General features: G+C 38.7%; 1 protein-coding gene and 1 pseudogene across 3 annotated transcripts; both read left to right on the top strand.

The window, feature by feature from the left end:
* Positions 1–2,404: 2,404 nt before the first annotated feature.
* LOC117268207 (interferon-induced protein 44-like) lies at positions 2,405–8,860 on the top strand. 2 transcript variants are annotated; one of them, XM_033644444.2, is made up of 8 exons: positions 2,405–2,581; positions 3,095–3,106; positions 3,263–3,296; positions 3,501–3,699; positions 4,272–4,421; positions 6,577–6,748; positions 7,183–7,283; positions 7,430–8,860. In XM_033644444.2, exons 2-8 carry the CDS (start codon positions 3,097–3,099, stop codon positions 7,589–7,591), a joined length of 828 nt encoding a protein of 275 aa, XP_033500335.1. In that variant the 5' UTR covers positions 2,405–2,581; positions 3,095–3,096; the 3' UTR covers positions 7,592–8,860. The 2 variants fall into 2 exon arrangements, with proteins under 2 accessions (XP_033500335.1, XP_078017944.1); XM_078161818.1 differs by lacking the exon at positions 2,405–2,581 and having other exon boundaries at positions 2,635–3,106.
* A 5,709-nt stretch (positions 8,861–14,569) lies between these two features.
* On the top strand, positions 14,570–18,786 carry LOC117268692 (interferon-induced protein 44-like; annotated as a pseudogene). The gene is made up of 7 exons (XR_013488089.1): positions 14,570–14,580; positions 14,735–14,768; positions 14,953–15,151; positions 17,083–17,232; positions 17,553–17,724; positions 17,847–17,947; positions 18,099–18,786. The product of XR_013488089.1 is annotated as an interferon-induced protein 44-like (transcript).
* The last annotated feature ends 254 nt before the right edge of the window (positions 18,787–19,040 follow it).

The following is a 19,040-nucleotide window of genomic DNA, read 5'->3' as shown; positions in this document are numbered from 1 at the left end:
ATTCAAGATGACATAGGGAAATAAGGAAAAAAAAGTGAATTGATTTTGTAGTTGAAAGTGACTGACTTTGACAAAAAGACAATTTTCTCCACTTTTTGTCCAAAATGTTGTTTTCTTTAAATGAAAAAGCACAAATTCAAGAGTTGATAAAAAAAAAAGAAATGGAATACGATAGAATAAAATGTTTTCTGTGTTTAAAAATGGAAGGTCTCTTCTTTAGTTTTGTGTATATACTGTTTACACATTCATAAAAAAAATATTCTGTGGGTCTTGAAAGATTGGTGAATATAATCAAAAATGCTGGCCGTGTCTGTTAACTTAAAAATAATACTCTGGCAGGGAAAGTGTTAATGAAGATGCTTTCTCTGCCATGGCACAGTCTGTTTGGAGACTGCTCTGGCGCTCATCCACTGGCTGCGTGTGACGATGTTGATATTATCTGGCGGCTTGCACTGCGTTGTCCTGCCCGGAAGCTGTGGTTTCACTGTGCTGTCCTCATTATATGTGCTGTATGTAACATGACAGTTAGGTAAACACGTTCCTGACTCTAAGGACCGTTGTGCTCTTGTCCACAGGTTAAATGACACTGCAAGGAAAGGTGAAACGAAAAAATATACAATGAGCAGAATTTAGTCTATGTTTGATTTTAACATATACAAATACTCACAGTGTAAATCAATATCAACTCAATGTGCACATGAATTAAATCTTCTTGTTTTCACTAGTATTTACTGTTTTTTCAACTCAAAGTGTAATATAGACTAAGCACAAAAAGTAATGACATTTGTGTTTGGTAGATTATTTCTTTGTTGTAACAATGCTTCTTAGCAATGAATATTATACCACTGGAAAGCCTGTTTCTGTAAGGAACATGCATTTGTGGGATGAGCAGCAGAGCTGAGTAGGTGGGTTGCACCCATGAAAAATTTGCCAAATCTTCTCTGCCAATGCCAAACAGCTTTTATTTTGCTGTTGCTATTGACTCTTGCTTTGAGCTTCTGGTACCCCTAGTTGCTGACAATCAAGTGCCCACATACCCACATACTCTGCTGCTCATCCCACAAATGCATGCTCCTTACAAATGTGGCATCATTTTAAAGGGAAATAAATAGGCTAGAAGCCAAGAAACACTGTTACAACAAATAAATAATCTGCCAAACACAAATTTCCTTACTTTTTGTGCGTAGGTGTGTAACATTCCTTTAAATGTAATCAACTGTCTGTTCATTTATTTACTTGTAATGGTCCTTTAATGAACTTCAAAGGGCTAAAGAGCGATGTAGTCACTAGCAGTAGTAACTTGGTAAATATCTACAATCAAACAGTATTTAACATTGTCCTAAAAATGATGATTTGCAAATGTAGACAACAATCAAACAAATGCATACATACCCACAATGCTACTTTAGGCATCAGGTGTGTGCAGATACCACTGGATTAACTCAGGTACAACGAACCAACATCACTGAGAGCCATGCTACCTTACTTCCTGATTACTAGTCACATGACATAACATCATGTTACTGACTTCTGTAACTCTTAAAGTGACCACAACAGAATTCCCACACACATAAAAAGCAGAAAAAAATGATTCAGACTTGAAGACTTTTCCATATGAACTTATTTGTAACAAAACAATTGTATTACTCTGCTCCAGTCCTTTGAGGACCCCCTCCCCCAGTGCTTAAAACATTATTATTTGACCCTTTCTCCCTACCATTGCAGTGTCACTGTCTGGAGCCACCCCACTCATAAATAACGACCAGTCCCTTAGAAATGGACCTTGGTCAAGACAAGTGAGGAGTTTCTTATAAGTCATATGGTTTACTGAGAATAAAGGTGAATCTTACGTGGCATATCATAAAGACACCTATCTTCGTTTTTCTCACTTACAGTGTTTACATAGTAAAGTCCATTGTACACTTTGACGTCAAACTTGGGACCGTTCTTGTGGATGAGCTGTTTACACCCCTGCTGAAAGTTGACTGAAGCTCCTTGAGCTGTTGCTGTAAGCAAACGTAGATACTGAAGACAATGCGACCAGCAAACAGCACTGAAGTGAGACTTATAACCTAATTTCTTAGGGAAATGCAAATCCTCCTTTCAAACTGCATCAATGAAAACTGAATTGTTTTAAAACTTAATTGGCGGCAACCTCAATTAAGATTTTAAATAATGTTGCTTGATGCTTTATGGGTTGTGGTGTGTTTTTCCGATGGCTTACAACCATTTAAACATGTTGGTGAGGAGTCTCAGTCATCAAGGTCATGGTAATCTTAAGTGCCAAATCACTGGGAACTGAACTGGGTGTGAACCTTCACAGAGTCCTTGAGGTCATTGACCCACCCAGCCATTTTGTGTGTCATTTGGGTTAGGTGGGTCAAGGTGTGAACGGATGTTAAGACATATGGGGAGGGATCTCAAGAGTGATAAGAGGTGTTCTAGGCCACCTCCTCTGTTTAACGAGGGTCGTTCCAGTTTGAGGTAGACGGAGAATGAAAGCGAAAGCAGGAGGAGAACTGATAAAAAGACTTTTCTCCAAAGAATGCAGTGTCACTGTGTCCAGAGCAACTACACAAAGGTAAGAGCTTTCTGTTATGTCTGTCTTCAGTTTAATATGCTCTTCTGATTGGGAAGCAAAAGTGCACTTTGTTTATTATGTGATGATTTGTGTGCTCAGTAACAGAATACAAATCAGTTAACTTTTAGGAAAATCCTTCAAAGTGAGTAAATTCTCTTCATGTTACTGTAGTATAGTTACTCTTATGGTGTTATTATTATTCTTTTCTCAAAGTTGTAAATGTTCTGTAGAGCTATAAAATGAAAGGAAATGAAACCTCAATCCTGAGTTTGACCTATTATGGTTTATGTTTAACTAATTTTATTTTATTGAAATTTAAACTTAAAAGCTATACTTTGAAATGCTTGAATTATAATTGTTTTTATTTAGCAATGGTTTTACCTCCTTCCTGTCTCCTGTTATCATTCTCTAGTATGTAATTTGTTACTTTTAAAACATTTAAAACATTTTACTACTTAGATAAGAGTCTCCAACTTATGTTAGCATTTGATTTTGAAATGTCTTCCTTTACAGCTATGGGGGGAGGTGAGTCTTTACCTCTGGCGCTTTCACCTTCTTGAATGATGTTCCAAATATTGGGAAAGTTATTTAAATATTGTGATGATACTATTCATGGATAATTCTGATATTAAAATACAGCTTTGTCTTACTGTGTGGTAACATATGTTATTTGCTTTTCAGCACTTTTGAGTACGCCATGGAGGAATCTGCCGCGGTGAGTATTAATACATATAAAGTCTGTATGGTGCCATTTTGGCCTCAATGTGTGGCTCTGCTCCTTGACGTATCACTTAAGTGTTTTGTTGCTGTGTTGACTGGTTGATGTGTGTGACAACAGAGCAGCAATCACAATGTGGCTAATGGATTTAATAATAAAAATAACACTGTTTTAATGCAACGATTTTCCATCATGAAACAGGAACAAAGAGGAAGATCTCGATTTTGTGAAACTGTACAAACCTGGGAACAAAAACCTCAAACATCTCAGAATTCTTCTCTATGGACCAATTGGTGCCGGCAAGTCCAGTTTTATCAACTCTATTGACACCATTTTACAAAGCAGAATTACCGGTCGAGCTCCAACAGATGCAATCTCTGGGAGAAGCTACACCACAAAGGTATGAATAGCTGTTGATTGTCGTGATTCAAAGCAAAATTCTTCCAGTTATTTAAAGTCTACATTAATACTTATTAATACTTATCAGTAACTTGATGAAAGTGGATAAAATAGCATCTTGGATTGCTAACTACATTAATGCATTTCCTATGATAATCACAGTTTAGTTACAGGTTTTTTTTTAAACATTGCTTGTGTGTTTAGAGTAAGAAAAAAAACCCAACAACATTAGGAATATACAAAATGGAGGAAGAAATTATAATCTGCACAAACTAAAATAAATAAAATGTGTGCAGAAACATCAGATCCTTGCAAAGTAATCCATATATACTCTGAGTGTTAACAGTGTTTAATTGATTAAAACGGGCATTAGTGATATCAGTAAGATGGTGTGCACAGAGGAAAAATACAATTACCCCCCCACCCCTGCTGTAAGACCCAAAAAATCTTTTGTCAATGTGGATTTCTTTGCTGAATAAAATTAAGCAGTTGTAGATATTTGTGGTTTAAGAGTTGTATATTCATCTTAGATTTGTTAAAATAATGCAAATAATTGCACCCTCTACTTTACAGTACAAAACTTACAAGATCAAAAAAGGTCCAGAGAGTGTTTATCCTTTCGTTTTCAATGACATCATGGGCTTTGAGCAAAACACTGACACTGGAGTTCTTGTGGAGGACGTCAAACTGGCCCTGCAAGGACATGTGGAAGAAGGCTACCAGGTACAATCCTTTTAACTCTGACATGATTTAAAGGGGCCCTGTGGAGTTTTGAAAAAAATAAAAACAAAATGAATTACATGTACATTCAGTGGGAACTACTAAGCAGAATACATAACTCCTTGAGATCAGGTGGAGAGATCCACCAATCAGTCCTCTCAGGAGAAAATCCAGGAAGAGGAAGGTTATTTAAGTGTGTGGGTGGCCTATTTGAATCCCTTTTATTTAAGACCATGTTGCAAATTGTTTGCTGATCCTGTGAGTTTATCTTCTCTATCTCCTTTAACTTTAGCTTATATTGGAGTTATGCTATGTAGCATGTGAAATAGAGTATGGTGAATGTGCTAAGAAAGGTAGTATCAGCACGGTCACTACCTGGAGCTCGCATGTACGGAGCCTGGGTTTGTTGAACTGGCAGTGCTGTTTGGGCTGAGAAAGTCATGTGTAAGTAAGGGAAGGAGGTTATTGGGTTGGAGCAGTGAGACCAGGCATTACGTAGGGGAGTGTCTCTGGGACGCCAGAGATCACTGTCTAGCCTCCTGGAGGTGTCGTGGGACCAACTAAAGTTAAAGTTAAAGTTCCACTGATTGTCACACACCTGAGTGTGTGAAATTTGTTCTCCGCATTTGACCCATCCCCATCCCGCACTCGGGTCATGTGGTGATCTAACTCCCCAGTTCCAACCCCTGATGCTGAGTGCCAAGCAGGGAGGCTTGGTATGACCCAGCCACGACCTCCCAGTGACAGGGCGGACACTCTACCACTAGGCCACTGAGCTGGTAGAACTAGATGAAACACTGGTGAAAGGAGGTTCCCCCCTGATGACCCCAAAGACATGTTAGTTATCACTGCTCACTGGTCTGTAAAGCTAAGCCTTGCCATAATAGCGTATCGTAGGGCTTAGGAGGTTATTCACTGAATGCTGATCCTTTCTCTAGAGCACAAACTTCTTGTATTTGAACGAAGTCTTACTCACCCAAACATATTGGCCCTCATTTATAAAATCAACATACAGAACAAAACTGGGTGTACGGTCATTTCTACACAAAGCTCAGCATTTATCAATGTGGACGTGAGCAGAAGCCACGATACGGTCTTGCAGTGCAGCACAGTTAGTGTAGCTGAGTTGGAGAATTGTGATTAGACTATTTTCTTGGTCCACAGTAGTGTTTGGATGACAGAAGTGCTTCAAGTGGCATCCACATGAATGCCAGGACCAAAGGTTTCCCAGCAGAGCATGGCATTGCAACAAGATGGTCAGTATTGCTGATGTCATCTGTCAGTGGTTTTAATGTTTTGGCTGATCGGTGTATCATGGATGTATAAATTAAATATTCCAACCTCAGCTGAAGTTCAGTTGTCCACTTCAACACTGTTGACCGCAACAGTGTTTTCTTTCCAAAATGCATTCCTCCAACTTCATTTGATGACACTTTTCAGGCTAACAAATAGAGCTAGTTGGTTGAATTGGACACGCGACATCAACATTTCCATTTCTAGCATAGAAAAGTTTCTTTTCTGGGCCAAATTGTGTCTCTCCATATTGTAAACAGGGGTGAGGCTTCTAAACCAAGAATATAAAAGTGCTGGATATGTAAATGTTGATTGTTTTCAGCTGCCACATTTATTAACACCTGATTATTCCTACACTGTTATTGGTGTGATAAGGAGGTTTCATGAATAACACACAAACCCTATCATAAGATGATTTCTGCATTTGGATCTGCGCTAGTCTGTAAGATAGACTGATGAAAGAGGGCCAGTGTGTGTATTCTTGAGGTTTGACAAATGCATTTTATACCTCATTCCCTAACTACCACGGCAATAAGTCTTCTTTCCTGCCTTTGCATTTCTGCATGTATGATGCATTACTGCCACCTGTAGATCAGGGGAAGAATGTGAAACTATTGGCAGGAATGTGTATTGCATTACCAGCATGCACCTGTGTGCACATGTGCGTCTTTATGTGCACGAGACAAACAAAACAGGACCCACACTATTTCAGTAACTGCATTATTTCAGGTCATAAACTCAACAGGGTACCTTTTAAGTTATCCTTTTTTTCTCACTATTTTGCATGAAACATTTTTTTTACTTAAAAATGCATGGCATCGCTAAAAAAAAAACATTATTTGACTGCATTCTCATTTTCTTGTAGTTTAAACCCAAAGATCAACTGGAGGAAGGTGATGAAGGCTACAGGTCATCTCCCACTCTGGATGACAGAGTTCATGTTCTAGTTTGTGTCATTCCTGCTGACAAAGTATCTTTGATAGATGATAAAGTGGTGAAGAAGATGAGAGAAGTCCGACTGGCAGCCAATGAACTGAGTGAGAGCAGACAGCACATAATAGCCCCTTTTCCACTGCAGGAACTTTTATTTACCCAGGATTTTTGAAAAACCATGGCACGTTTTCACCAAAATCACCTGGTGAAAAAACTTTCCCTCAACCAAGTGGACGGACGACGAGGTCCAGGCTCTTTTGAGCGTACTTGCCGAGGAAGAAATTCATCAGCCAAATCAGCCTGATTTGAATAAACTTACCAGAACTTTGTGGTGTGGTGGAAATGCAAATCACACAGATTACCAGGAATTCTTTTACCCGGGTAAATAAATTCCTGGAAATAAAGGTTCCTGGAAATGTTGGTGGAAAAGGAGGTAATTATTACTCTGTGTGGAATAATGGTGCCAGGTGGGGTTTTATGACTCAAAATACCAGCAAAACAAATGCATAAAATACTGATTAGCTTTCTGCGTTGACAGATATTCCCCAACTGGCTATTCTCACCAAAGTTGATTCAGACTGTCCTGAGGCAAAAAAAAATCTAAACAATGTCTATAGGAGCAAGTACCTGAAAAATCAGGTAAGTTTGTATTGGGGTTTTTCTTAAGCATTTTTAGACTTGTAATGTTAGAATTAAATTTCCAATTTCAGTCTCAGTATTTCCAAAAATCTCTTGTCACTCTGTGATTTATTAATGAACTAATATACTGTTACTTTCATACTCAGGTCGACAAATTCTACACGTTGATGGGGATTCCACAAAACTGCATCTTTCTTGTGAAGAACTATGAGCCAGAGCCCAACATCAATGATGACATGAATGCACTGATAATGAATGCACTGAGACAGATGATTACCTTTGGAGAAGACTTCCTCAGCGACCCGTAGACCAATATTCTGCTGACACAAACCTTGATCAAAGCATGAAAACAAAGAAAGTTTGATGAATTATGCAATCTTTGTTTATGTTGCACTATACACCAATCAGCCAAAATATTAAAAACACTGACAGGTGAAGTGAACAACACTGATCCTCTTGTTAAAATGGAATGTTTGCTGGGAAATCTTGGGTTCTGACATTTCTGTGGTTGCCACCTGACACACCCCACCCACTTAAACACCAGTGCAGACCAGGTACCCCCCATTATGGCAATGGCACTCCTCAGTAGCAGTGGCCCCCAAGCAGGACAATACGCCATGCCACAAAACACCACAAAAGCGGCTCTGGAATTGTCTGAGGAACGAGACAAAGAGCTCAAGGCATCGACCTTGCCTGAAAGTAATGCCCTGATGACAGGCACTAAAGGACACCCTCCAGAGGTCCTGTGTCCATGCCTTGACAGGCCAGAGCCAAATCCAGTCCAAGAAGCACCCACCATGGGCCGGGGTACCCCTGGGGCACCAGGACATCCCTTAAATGTTTGATCAGATTGGGATCTGGGGTATTTGGAGGTCAGGTCAATGCCTTGAGCTCTTTTTCCTGTTCCTCGGGTCATGCCTGAGCAGTTTTTGTGATGGTGCATTGCCATGAGGGGGTTTACTTGGTCTGCATTGGTGTTCAGGTGGGTGGAGAACGTTAAGTAGGATCCACATGAATGCCAGGACCCAAATTTCCCAGCAGAACATTGCACCGTAACAAGATGATCAACGTTATTCACTTCACCCACCAGTGGCTTTAATGTTTTGGCTGATCGGCGTATAAATAACAATATGGAGGGTATCTTAAATCATTTTTAGCTTCTAGCCTCTCCTGCACAATGTTACGTTTTTATACACATGTATGTGCAAATAAGCAACACTAAACCTCAGGGATTCAGTAAACACATGCACAACAGCCAGTCTGCAAAGATGGATAATCATAAAGCAGCTCTTCTCACTACAATGTAAGAAGAGACAAAAAAGTATTATATTTCAATGAACAAGTTGAAGGAACTGATGGGAGGGCATGATTTGATGTGATGACTGACTGACTGATCGATTGATATCATCATGTGAGGCTTCACTGCATGACTTTTAGTTGAATTTAGTAGATGAAATTCCTGTATAAAGTATATGTAACGTGTTCAAAACCTGGCTTTGCAAAACTTATGCTTGTTTGTACTGTGTAAGATTAAATGAAAGACACTGAAATAAATAAACATATGAATAAATACACAATATTGTTATTTGACCATTATGTGAAATAATCTGACAGATTTTATTATATAGGTAGTTATGATGAAATAATATTCTATCCTTCCTTTTTCACAGTATCAGAGTTCACTGGAGGTCATTTTTAAAGACAATATTAATTTGATGTTATTTTTTTATTTTTCAGTTTCAGCAGATTTAATTTCAAAATGCTATTTCTCCAAAGTCTGTTTTCATTTCACAAAAGCCCTCTCTTCCCCTCCTTGGACGGACCACACCCATCTTTGAACATTGCCTTCATTGTGATCTCAGCTGCATATCTGTAAAGTTTCCTGAGCCAGAGCGTAAAGTTGGGTGGGCAATGGTCCCATACCCTCTTTCTATTCCCTACTCCTAGCCCCCTTGTTCAGATCACACCCATCTTTGAATTGAACCTTAATTTGGATTCCTATAAACCTGGTGTCACCTGCACCATGTTTCAACTTAAGACACACGCACGTTCTGACTGACAGGCTGAAAACATCACCAGTCGAACATTGTCGTGGCTGTTAGACATTTAGTGTGGCATCAGACTGTATTTAAGAAAGCATAGACGATCACTAGTTTTCCAACATATCATTATACAGCTTTCAAAAATGAAATTCACACACTGTACGCAATTGTTGTGGCAGCCATAAAGTAAACTGGGGCAAGTAAAGTAAATACATTTATCATTTGTATTCAGTGAATTACTGAATGACCTGTGTCTACATGCGTTTATTTTTCTCAGCGCTGGTGTCTTTTTTCAATTTTTCCTTATAAGGAGAGAGAGCATACAGCCACCTCAAGGAAAGAGCGCTCCACCTTTTTTAGTGCGGCCGCCCCGAGCGTTTGGAGTTAAAAATCTCAGAAGTTTTCAGAAAGGCGCTGGTGACGACACATATTACCTATATATACCTATTCAGGCAACCAATCACATGGGGCGGGACTCATAACCCTAGTAACCAAGAAACCAAGAAAATGGAGGAGAAGCTTATTTTGGCTGTGTGCATCTATCCCAGGCTTTATGATTAGTCAGACAAAAACTATCACAAGAAAGAAGGATTACTGATCTATATGTTGGGGCCTTCATGCTTTTAAGGGAACAATTTCATTTTTCAGCTAGAACCCACATATCTCTAAATTGCTTTGGATAAGCTGACAGATTTTATTCTCCTTTTTTGGTGACAATTTCCTCATGCTCATAAAACCTCATGTTCTGACATCCTGACTTTGTTCATGCTGGGTTTGTAATGTAGGCTTTCTATTAGAATGACTGTAGTGTCTGAGTAAAAGCCAGAACAACCCCTGACAACCTAATCAGCACTTAACTTTTTTTCTAACAGATCTTCAAAAGAGTGCCCCTTAAATGACTTATGGAAATATCTGTTCTTAACCTTTGGTTTTCTGTTTTGGTAAACTGTAGCCCTTTTTAAACAGGAATTGTGCAAATTTGCAGGAAAGCCCAATCAGTCTTCTTTCAGCATTGGCAGTATAAAAACAAAATTGGGGAGTGCAGCAAAATGCCGCCTACCTGCTTTTGTTTATACAGAATGCGCCTTTTTCGGGGCAATGGGGGGCGTGAGCAAGTAACAAAACGTGTAGCTCAACATGTGACGTAAACAGTGACGTGGGAGGGAAGCCGCAACTAGTCAGTCCTTCGGCGATTCTCTTGTAAGTCGGCCCATTCTTCACCGTCCCCGTCATCTGGCGGTTAATGGCCTCTTCGTTTGCAAGCGCAAGGAGGGCGTGCAATTCCTTGTCTCCGCAGTTGCTCATCTTTACAGTGCCTGTCAGGTTTGCGTTTCCCTCTTGCTACTCGCTGCTCATTCCTGCTATCAGCTGTTTCCTGTTTATCCACCACCAGTGGCTCGCACATGTGGCGTCATCAACAGCCCCTCCCGTTGCAGAAGGCCGCCTTGGTCTGTTTAAACTAAAAGGGTTCTGCCAATATGTCTACCCTATGAGGCGGAAATTTGGGCACCTTGGATCAACTCGCCAATCCGGCTCTGTGTGTCTAAATGTTCGCAGCTTGCCGGCAAAATGGCCCAACATTCACCGAAAATCTGGCAGTGTAAAAGGGGCTTGTGCTTCAACTTCATCAGTGTTTTAATAAGTTACAGTATTAGCAGCCTCTGCTGGTCATATTGAGTCATTACAGTCAGTACATTTTATCCCTTGGCCCTCTGGTAAAGACAGAACAAAGTGAAATGTCTGTAATAATGTGTAGACGGCCATGACAGTCACACTACTGATTAAATAATGTTTGTGAGGTAAAAAATAGCCAGAAAAAAAAGAATGAAATAGAATAATACCCGGAAGGGTGCAAGGGTCTTCTTTATAACATTTCCTACAATGCAAAGTTGGAGTGAGAGTGGTATAATCACGTCCCCACTGGATTACACACACACACACACACACACACACACACACACACACACACACACTGAATTGTTAACTTAGAACATTTTTTGTGTTTTCCATGAATGTGCCTGCACACATCCACCAGAGGTCAGCATTTATCCTTATGACCAAATCAAATGGTTTAACAATGGCTGTACATACAATTATTCACCTTAAACTATTTATTCATCCATATTTCAAATTACCACTGTGACACTGATGTCCTGGTGCAAAATCACGTGACCAATACTGCCAGATGTCTACAATGTGTCTAGTCTGGGATGGTTGTGTTATAATGCCTTGAATTGTGTACAGATGTAGAGCACCGCTGTCTGTCCTGTCACAAAGTCATCGACAAGTGAAAGTGAAACTATCCTGATTGTGGGAGGGAAGCCTGTTATAGCATTTGCTGTTCTGCATCATTCTTTGGATTCTGGTTTAAATATTTTGAGTAGTGAATGCATTCACTCATTCAGCTGTGATTTAGTATACTGTAGCCATTCAGTAGCTTTTATAGAAATCATTGAAATGATGCTGTGTCGAAATTCTAATGTGTATTGTGTTTTTTAAATGTTGTTTAAATGTAAGTGTGCTTGCTGAAAATTCACCGTTTAAACTTTCAGAAATACTGTAACAGAAGCTGAGGTTCAAAGTGTTGAACCTGAACAAAACTTGAAATTTCTGCTTAGTTGGTTGTGTCCCTTTGTTAATGTGTATACGCAATACAGGAGGCTGAAATGTCTGTTGAAATGTTGCAGCTGAAATACATGTCACTTGTGCTAGAAGATTAAAAAGGCCCCATGCACAGTTGTTACATCCACACTATTGCTAGCATGCTCACTAATCACGTTAGCAGTAGTGTTGGAGCTGGAGATATCTCTGTCAGCAGAATTAAGTGAGGCAGTGGGGTTTTTATATGAGCAGGAAGCATGTTCTGTTTTAGTTCAATGGTGGTCATTATGTCTTTAGTTTCTGATAATGACTTTAGTTGTTCTTTTATCTCAGACATGTTAGGATGTTACATACCTTGACATGTTTCAGCAGAAACTTCTGCCTTCCTCAGAAGTGTCACTTGGTGGTGGTCTTTATCAGCTGATCTGTCAATCATAAGACAAACAAGATCAATAAAAGAAAAGGCACAAGAAACCTACAAATCAGCCATAACAGATCACTGCAAAAGGGAAATCATCTTATGGACTGGGACAAGGCCAGAGCCATACACACTGAGGACAACAAATACCGGCGCTGGATCAGGGAGGCTATTGAAATAAGGAAGTGGGGCCCAGGGACAATGAACAGGGACGAGGGGGCATACATGCTCTCCCACACCTGGAGCAGCATCCTTGAGAGGCGGCAGACAGACAGCAGGTGGCGTGACCGTCCTGTCAAGTCATGCCTCCCTAATATCGGCTGATTGACAAATCAGCTGATAAAGACGCATCACAACCACCACCAAGTGACACTTCTGAGGAAGGGGGAAATTTCCGCCGAAACATGTCAAGGTATGTAGCATCCTAACTTGTCTGAGATAAAAGAACAACTAAAGTCATTGTGTTGTGTTTTGTTTGCTTTATGAATTAGCACCACTCCCTGCACTCCCCCTTTGTTCTCACCTCACTTGACTCCTCTTCTGTTAAGCATTTTTGTGTGTATTTATGCAACTTTAATTTTGTCGGATCACTAAACAATGAATAGCAGTCCTTGCATGATGACATTGGCTGTATGTTGCATCCCTTGTCCCTAGAAATCTAGAAGGTTTGTAACAATGTAGTACGAAATCTGTCCATGTCTCATGGTATCACCTGGAGCAAACTGCTGCAGCAGTCAGGACAACAAATGTCCACAACTTCTTTGATAGGTTGCTCTCTAGTAGCATACATCTTGCCTTTTTAAACGATGTTCTTTAATTTCTCTCAGCTGTGTTATTTTGATGTAGTGAATAAAGTGCTGAAGTCTCCTGTGTTATGGCAGTCTTACTGAGCAATGACTGGAAGTCTTTTGCTATGAATTCTATGCCGTTATCTGATCTGATACATTGTTTCCTGTGTAATGAGCCACATCTGCAACACACTTTTTAGTGGCTTTGACAGTATCTACGCAGCACCTCTTCTCAATGCAACACCATTTGTTCTCTCTCTGTCAGCGACCTCCAGGATGTGGGTTGAAAGTCTCATTAAACTTCTCTATGTCAGTTATTATAAGTGATGTTGCTCCCGTGTCAACCATCAGTCCTTACTTTTTCAGTCCATGAAGCTGACAGTCACTTATTTTGAATGCATGAGCCTCCCTCCACCATAAATAACAATATATATTTTCATATTTGCACCAAATGTAGATATTGGAGCCAATGCAACCAGTAAACAGCACTGGAGTTTGAGTTATCACCTAGCATCATAAGCAAAATGCTAATCCTCCTTTCAAACTGCATCATTACACAAGCTGTGTGTGCACTTCAGCGAAATATGGGTGCATATGATATCACACACACACGCAGAACAAAGTGCTTTAAAGACAAAATCCTTTGTTGCATGTGATGTGTTCAAAGACCGTCAAAACAAAAGGAAAATGATCTGTTATTACATTCTCAGCTGTGATAAATGGTGTTACTTTGGTGATTTTTAAAGAAAACATGCCTTTCAAACCAACCAGTGGGTTTTTAAAGGGTATTTCACAGAAATTCAAAATGCCCCTCCCCTAAGCCAAAATAAAACACACCACTTCCTCTCCAGTGCTTACAAAATTATTTGACATGCTTTGCCCATTTTGCACTCTGTCCAGAGCCACACAGCTAAAGGTAAGGGCTTTTTGTTATGCCTGTCTTTAGACACGGTAGATGAATATGCTATTGTGATTGTGAAGCAAAAGTGACATTTATTTATTCTGTAATGATTATTGTGTTCAGGGACAGAATAAAACAAAATCAGCTGAAGTTAAAATGAGAATAAATCCTTTAAATGAAGTATAAAAATGTACGCTATTTTTGTGTAGTGTAGTTATGGTGTTATTATTATTCTACTCTCAAAGATGTAAATGTTCTGTAGAGCTAGAAAATGAAAGGAAATGAAACCTCAATCCTGAGTTTGACCTATTTTATTTAATTGGTTTGTTTTATTATCTATCTTTTTATGACATTTACACTATACAGAAAGACATTTTTTCTGCCTGTCTTTTATTTTGAATATTTACTGAACTTTATAACATTTTACTACTTAGAGAAGAGTCTTCAACTTGTGTTAACATTTGAACAAAATTCTTTCTCCAGATTTTCTTATTTGAATTCATGCACATTTACATGTAAATGTCTTCCTTTACAGCTATGGGGGGAGGTGAGTCTTGACCTGTCACTTTCACCTCCTTGTATGATGTTCAAAATATTGCAAAAGTTATTTAATTTTTGTAATGATAACATTCATGGATAATGTTGAAATTAAAATACAGCTTTGTCTTACTGTGTGGTAACATAAGTTATTTGCTCTTCAGCACTTTTGAGTACGCCATGGAGGAATCTGCCGCGGTGAGTATTATATAAAGTCTGTGTGGTGCCATTTTGGCCTCGATGTGTGGCTCTGCTCCTTGACATATCACTTAAGTGTTTTGTTGTTGCCTTGACCGATTGGTATCGATCACAATGCATCTACTGGACATTTAATAATAAAAATATTTATATTTTAACATCATAATTTTTCACCATGAAACAGGGACAAGGATGAAGATCTTGAGTTTGTGAAAGCTTACCAACCTGGCAACAAAAATGTCAAACAGCTCAGAATTCTTCTTTATGGACCAGCTGGTGCCGGCAAGTCCAGTTTCATCAACTCTGTTGACACCATTTTACAAGGCAGAATTGCTGGGTGAGCTCCAACAGATGCAATCTCTGGGAGCAGCTGCACCAAAAAGGTATTTATAATATTTTATTGTTGTCATTCAAAGCAAAAATGTTCCAAAATTCTCAAAAGAATTGACCTTCTAAAACCTGCCGGGCCGCTGGTGATCCTGGCTGACACTCCTGTCTGTAAGAGGCTGTAGCGGCCCAAGTTTTGAAGCTAGATTAATGATACTGGTATCATATGAAACTAGATGACTTAAGGAATTCAGTGGTACCAGCCATGTCATGCTTTTCAGGAACGGGGTTAAGTAACACTCTAAATGTTGGAGAAGGGAGAATGGCAGTCATTTTCAAAGGCGTCCCTTGACCCCTCACCTCATGATATCTGAATGAAAATGGGTTCTATGGGTATCCACGATTCTCCCCTTGAGACATCCCCGCTTTATGCCGATGCAGTTTTGGGCAATAATCATGCATGTTTGCATGTAGTATAAATGTGTTATTTTCAACTATTGTACGTCCCTAAACAGTACTGGAATTGCATAAATTGGGTATAACTTGGAAATTGAGTCTCTTGTGGATTCAGTGAGCCCAGTTTTATCAATGTGTGATGACGTTAGTCTCCACTGTAGCCTTTTCACTGCAGTGAGACGATTTCTTTGAAACTTGACATCACTGTATAAAATGACCTGTAGAGACCTCTGGGATAATTACATCATCATGAGACTTTACAGCCACAAACTAGAAACCTAGAACCCAGAGGATTTCAGCTTTCAAAGGTATATTGACAATAGGGTTTTTTTGTGAGCTGTTTCCAGTGCTCACCATCCAGTGGCTGAAAAATGCAATTCTTACAGAAATCTCCAAATGCTAAAACTTTTTGATACCAAATCACAGCATGGATTTCTCTATAGTGTTATTCGAGGTCTTGGTGTTTTAATGTGGTATTTTGATGAGCTTTTAGATGATGAATATTACTTCTATGTGACATACAGCCTATTGTTGACCTGCTGTCTCCTCATCCCTGTCCCCCCTAAAAAAGGACAAAAATGGGTCTATGTGGGTCTTAGAGGGTTAATTGCATGCAGTTTAATAATTATCAAAAATTTAATGAGTGGATTAAATAACATCATTGATTGAATTTCCTATTATAATAACAGAGTAGTTGTAGTGTTTTCCCCAAACACTGCTTATGTGTTTAGAGTAAGAACCCCCCCCCCCAAAACAAACAAAAAACATTAGGATTGGAGTTGGCTCAATTTCTGGATTTGCTTATCTAGTACGGTGTACGAGCTTAAACTAGTTTGATATTATGCAAACCGGCAAACTGACATTTGCCGTTACAACATAATTATAAAATTACATTACATTGTAGCATTATGTGCTCTGAGTGCTAACAGTGTTTCATTGATTAAAACCAACCAAAACATCACCACTACCTATCTTCCAAGCATCAGTGATATCAGTGAGACAGTGTGCCTGCACAGAGGAAGGATACTAAAATACAGTACCCACCCCACTAACAGTCTGATCACCCTGCTGCTGTAAAGCAAGTGATACAAATGCATGCACTCATGGGGTGCCCAGTAGCTCAGTGGTCAGAGCAGGTGTCGGAAGTACTCAGGCAAGGTCCTTGCTGCAGGTTCAATTGTAAACTGCAGTCGATTACTGTATCTCATCCCGTCTCTCCATCTTTCACACTTATCCGGTTTTGTCAAATAAAGGCAACAACAAAAAAAAAAAAAATATATATATACATATATACATATATATATATATATATATATATATATATATATATATATATATATATATATGTATGTATACATATATACATACACACACATATATATATATATATATATTTAAATACATACACATATATACACATATATACACATATATATATACATACATTCTGCACTTCTACAAGGTTCAAGAAGTGCATATTTATCTTGGATTTTTTAAAATGATGCAAATAATTGTACCTTCTGCTTTACAGTACAAAACTTACAAGATCAAAAAATATCCAGAGAGCCATTATCCTTTCGTTTTCAATGACATCATGGGCTTTGAGCAAAGAACTGACAGTGGAGTTCATGTGGAAGACGTCAAACTGGCCCTGAGAGGACATGTGGCAGAAGGTTACCAGGTACAATCCTTTGAACTCTGACATGATTAAAAGGGGCCCTGTGGAGTTTTGTTGTAAAATAATAAAATTTACATTCAGTCACCCAAACTGTATATCCTTGAGGTTTAACAAATGTGATGAATGTATTTAGTTCCTCATTCCCTAACTACCACAGCAAGAGGTCTTCTTCTTTCCTGCCTTTGCATTTCTTCAATTCTGATGCATTACTGCCACCTGTAGATCATCTATCCATCTATCTATCTATCTATCTATCTATCTTTCTATCTTGCATGAAACAATTGTTCACTTATAAATGTATGGCATTACTTATACAAAAGTAGTTCAATCCCAAAAGTCAGTTGAAGGAGGGTGATGAAGGCTACAAGTCATCTCCCACTCTGAATGACAGAGTTCAAGTTCTGGTTTGTGTCATTCCTGCTGACCAACTATCTATAATGAGTGATAAAGTGGTGAAGAAGATGAGAGAAGTGCGACTGGCAGCCAGTGAACTGGGTAAGAGCAGACAGCACATAGTTATTGCTCTGTGTGGAATAATGGTGCCAGGTGGGGTTTTATGACTCAAAATACCAGCAAAACAAATGTTTAAAATACTGATTAGGTTTCTGTGTTGACAGGTATTCCCCAACTGGCTATTATCACCAAAGCTGATATAGCCTGTGCTAAGGTGAAAAAAAATGTAAACAATGCCTATAAGAGCATCTACCTGAAGAAACAGGTAAGGTTGTATTGTTTTTTAAGCATTTTCAGATTTGTAATGTTAGAATTTAATATCCAACTTCAGTCTCAGTATTTACAAACAATAATCTCTTGTGGTTGTCACTCTGTGATTTACTGATGAGCTAAAATACTGTTCCTTCCATACTCAGGTTGACAAAGTAAACACGTTGCTGGGCATTCCACTAAACAGCATCTTTCTTGTGAAGAACTATGATACAGACCCCAACATCAATGATGACATGAATGCAATGATAATGAGCGCACTGAGACAGATGATTACCTTTGGAGACGACTTCCTCAGCGACCTGTAGACCAACATACTGCTGACACAAACCTTGATCAAAGCATGAAAACAAAGAAACTTTGATGAATTATGCAGTCTTTGCTTATGTTGCATTATAAATAACAATATAGAGGGCATCTCTTCCCTATCTAACCTGTTCTGCATAATGTTACATTTTTATACACACATAATGTGTAAATAAGCTGTGCTAAACCTCAGGGATTCTATAAACACATGCACAGCTGCCAGTCTGCAAAGATGGATAATCATAAAGCAGCTCTTCTCACTACAATGTAAGAAGATACAAAAAAGGACTATGTTAATATACACAAGTTGAAGGAACTGATGGGAGGGCATTTCACTGGGGTTGATCATGTAAGGTTTTATGTGGTGATTGATTGATTGATTGATTGATTGACTGATTGATTGATCAGCTGACTAATTGATATATCAGCATTATATCATCATGTGAGGCTTCATTACATGCCTTTTTGTTGACATAAATAAAAAATAAATTCCTGAATAAAGTATATGTAACCTGTTCAAAACCTGGATTTGCCAAAATTATTCTTGTTTTTACTGACTTACTATTAAACGAAAGACATTGTGTAATAAATAAACATATGAATAAATACATAATATTGTTATTTCACCATGGTAGCGTGAAATAATCCAACATATTTTATTATATAATTATTTATGATAAAATAATATTCCATCCTCCTATTCCTTTTTAAATATCAGAGTTCACTAAAAGTCATTTGTTATGGAAATATTATTTTGATGCTATTTATTATCATAATTATTA

This window comes from Epinephelus lanceolatus, chromosome 18 (genome assembly GCF_041903045.1).
Source record: "Epinephelus lanceolatus isolate andai-2023 chromosome 18, ASM4190304v1, whole genome shotgun sequence".
Classification (NCBI taxonomy): domain Eukaryota; kingdom Metazoa; phylum Chordata; class Actinopteri; order Perciformes; family Serranidae; genus Epinephelus; species Epinephelus lanceolatus.
Note: the sequence above shows the minus strand (reverse complement) of the source record. Positions and strands in the feature narration are given on the sequence as shown.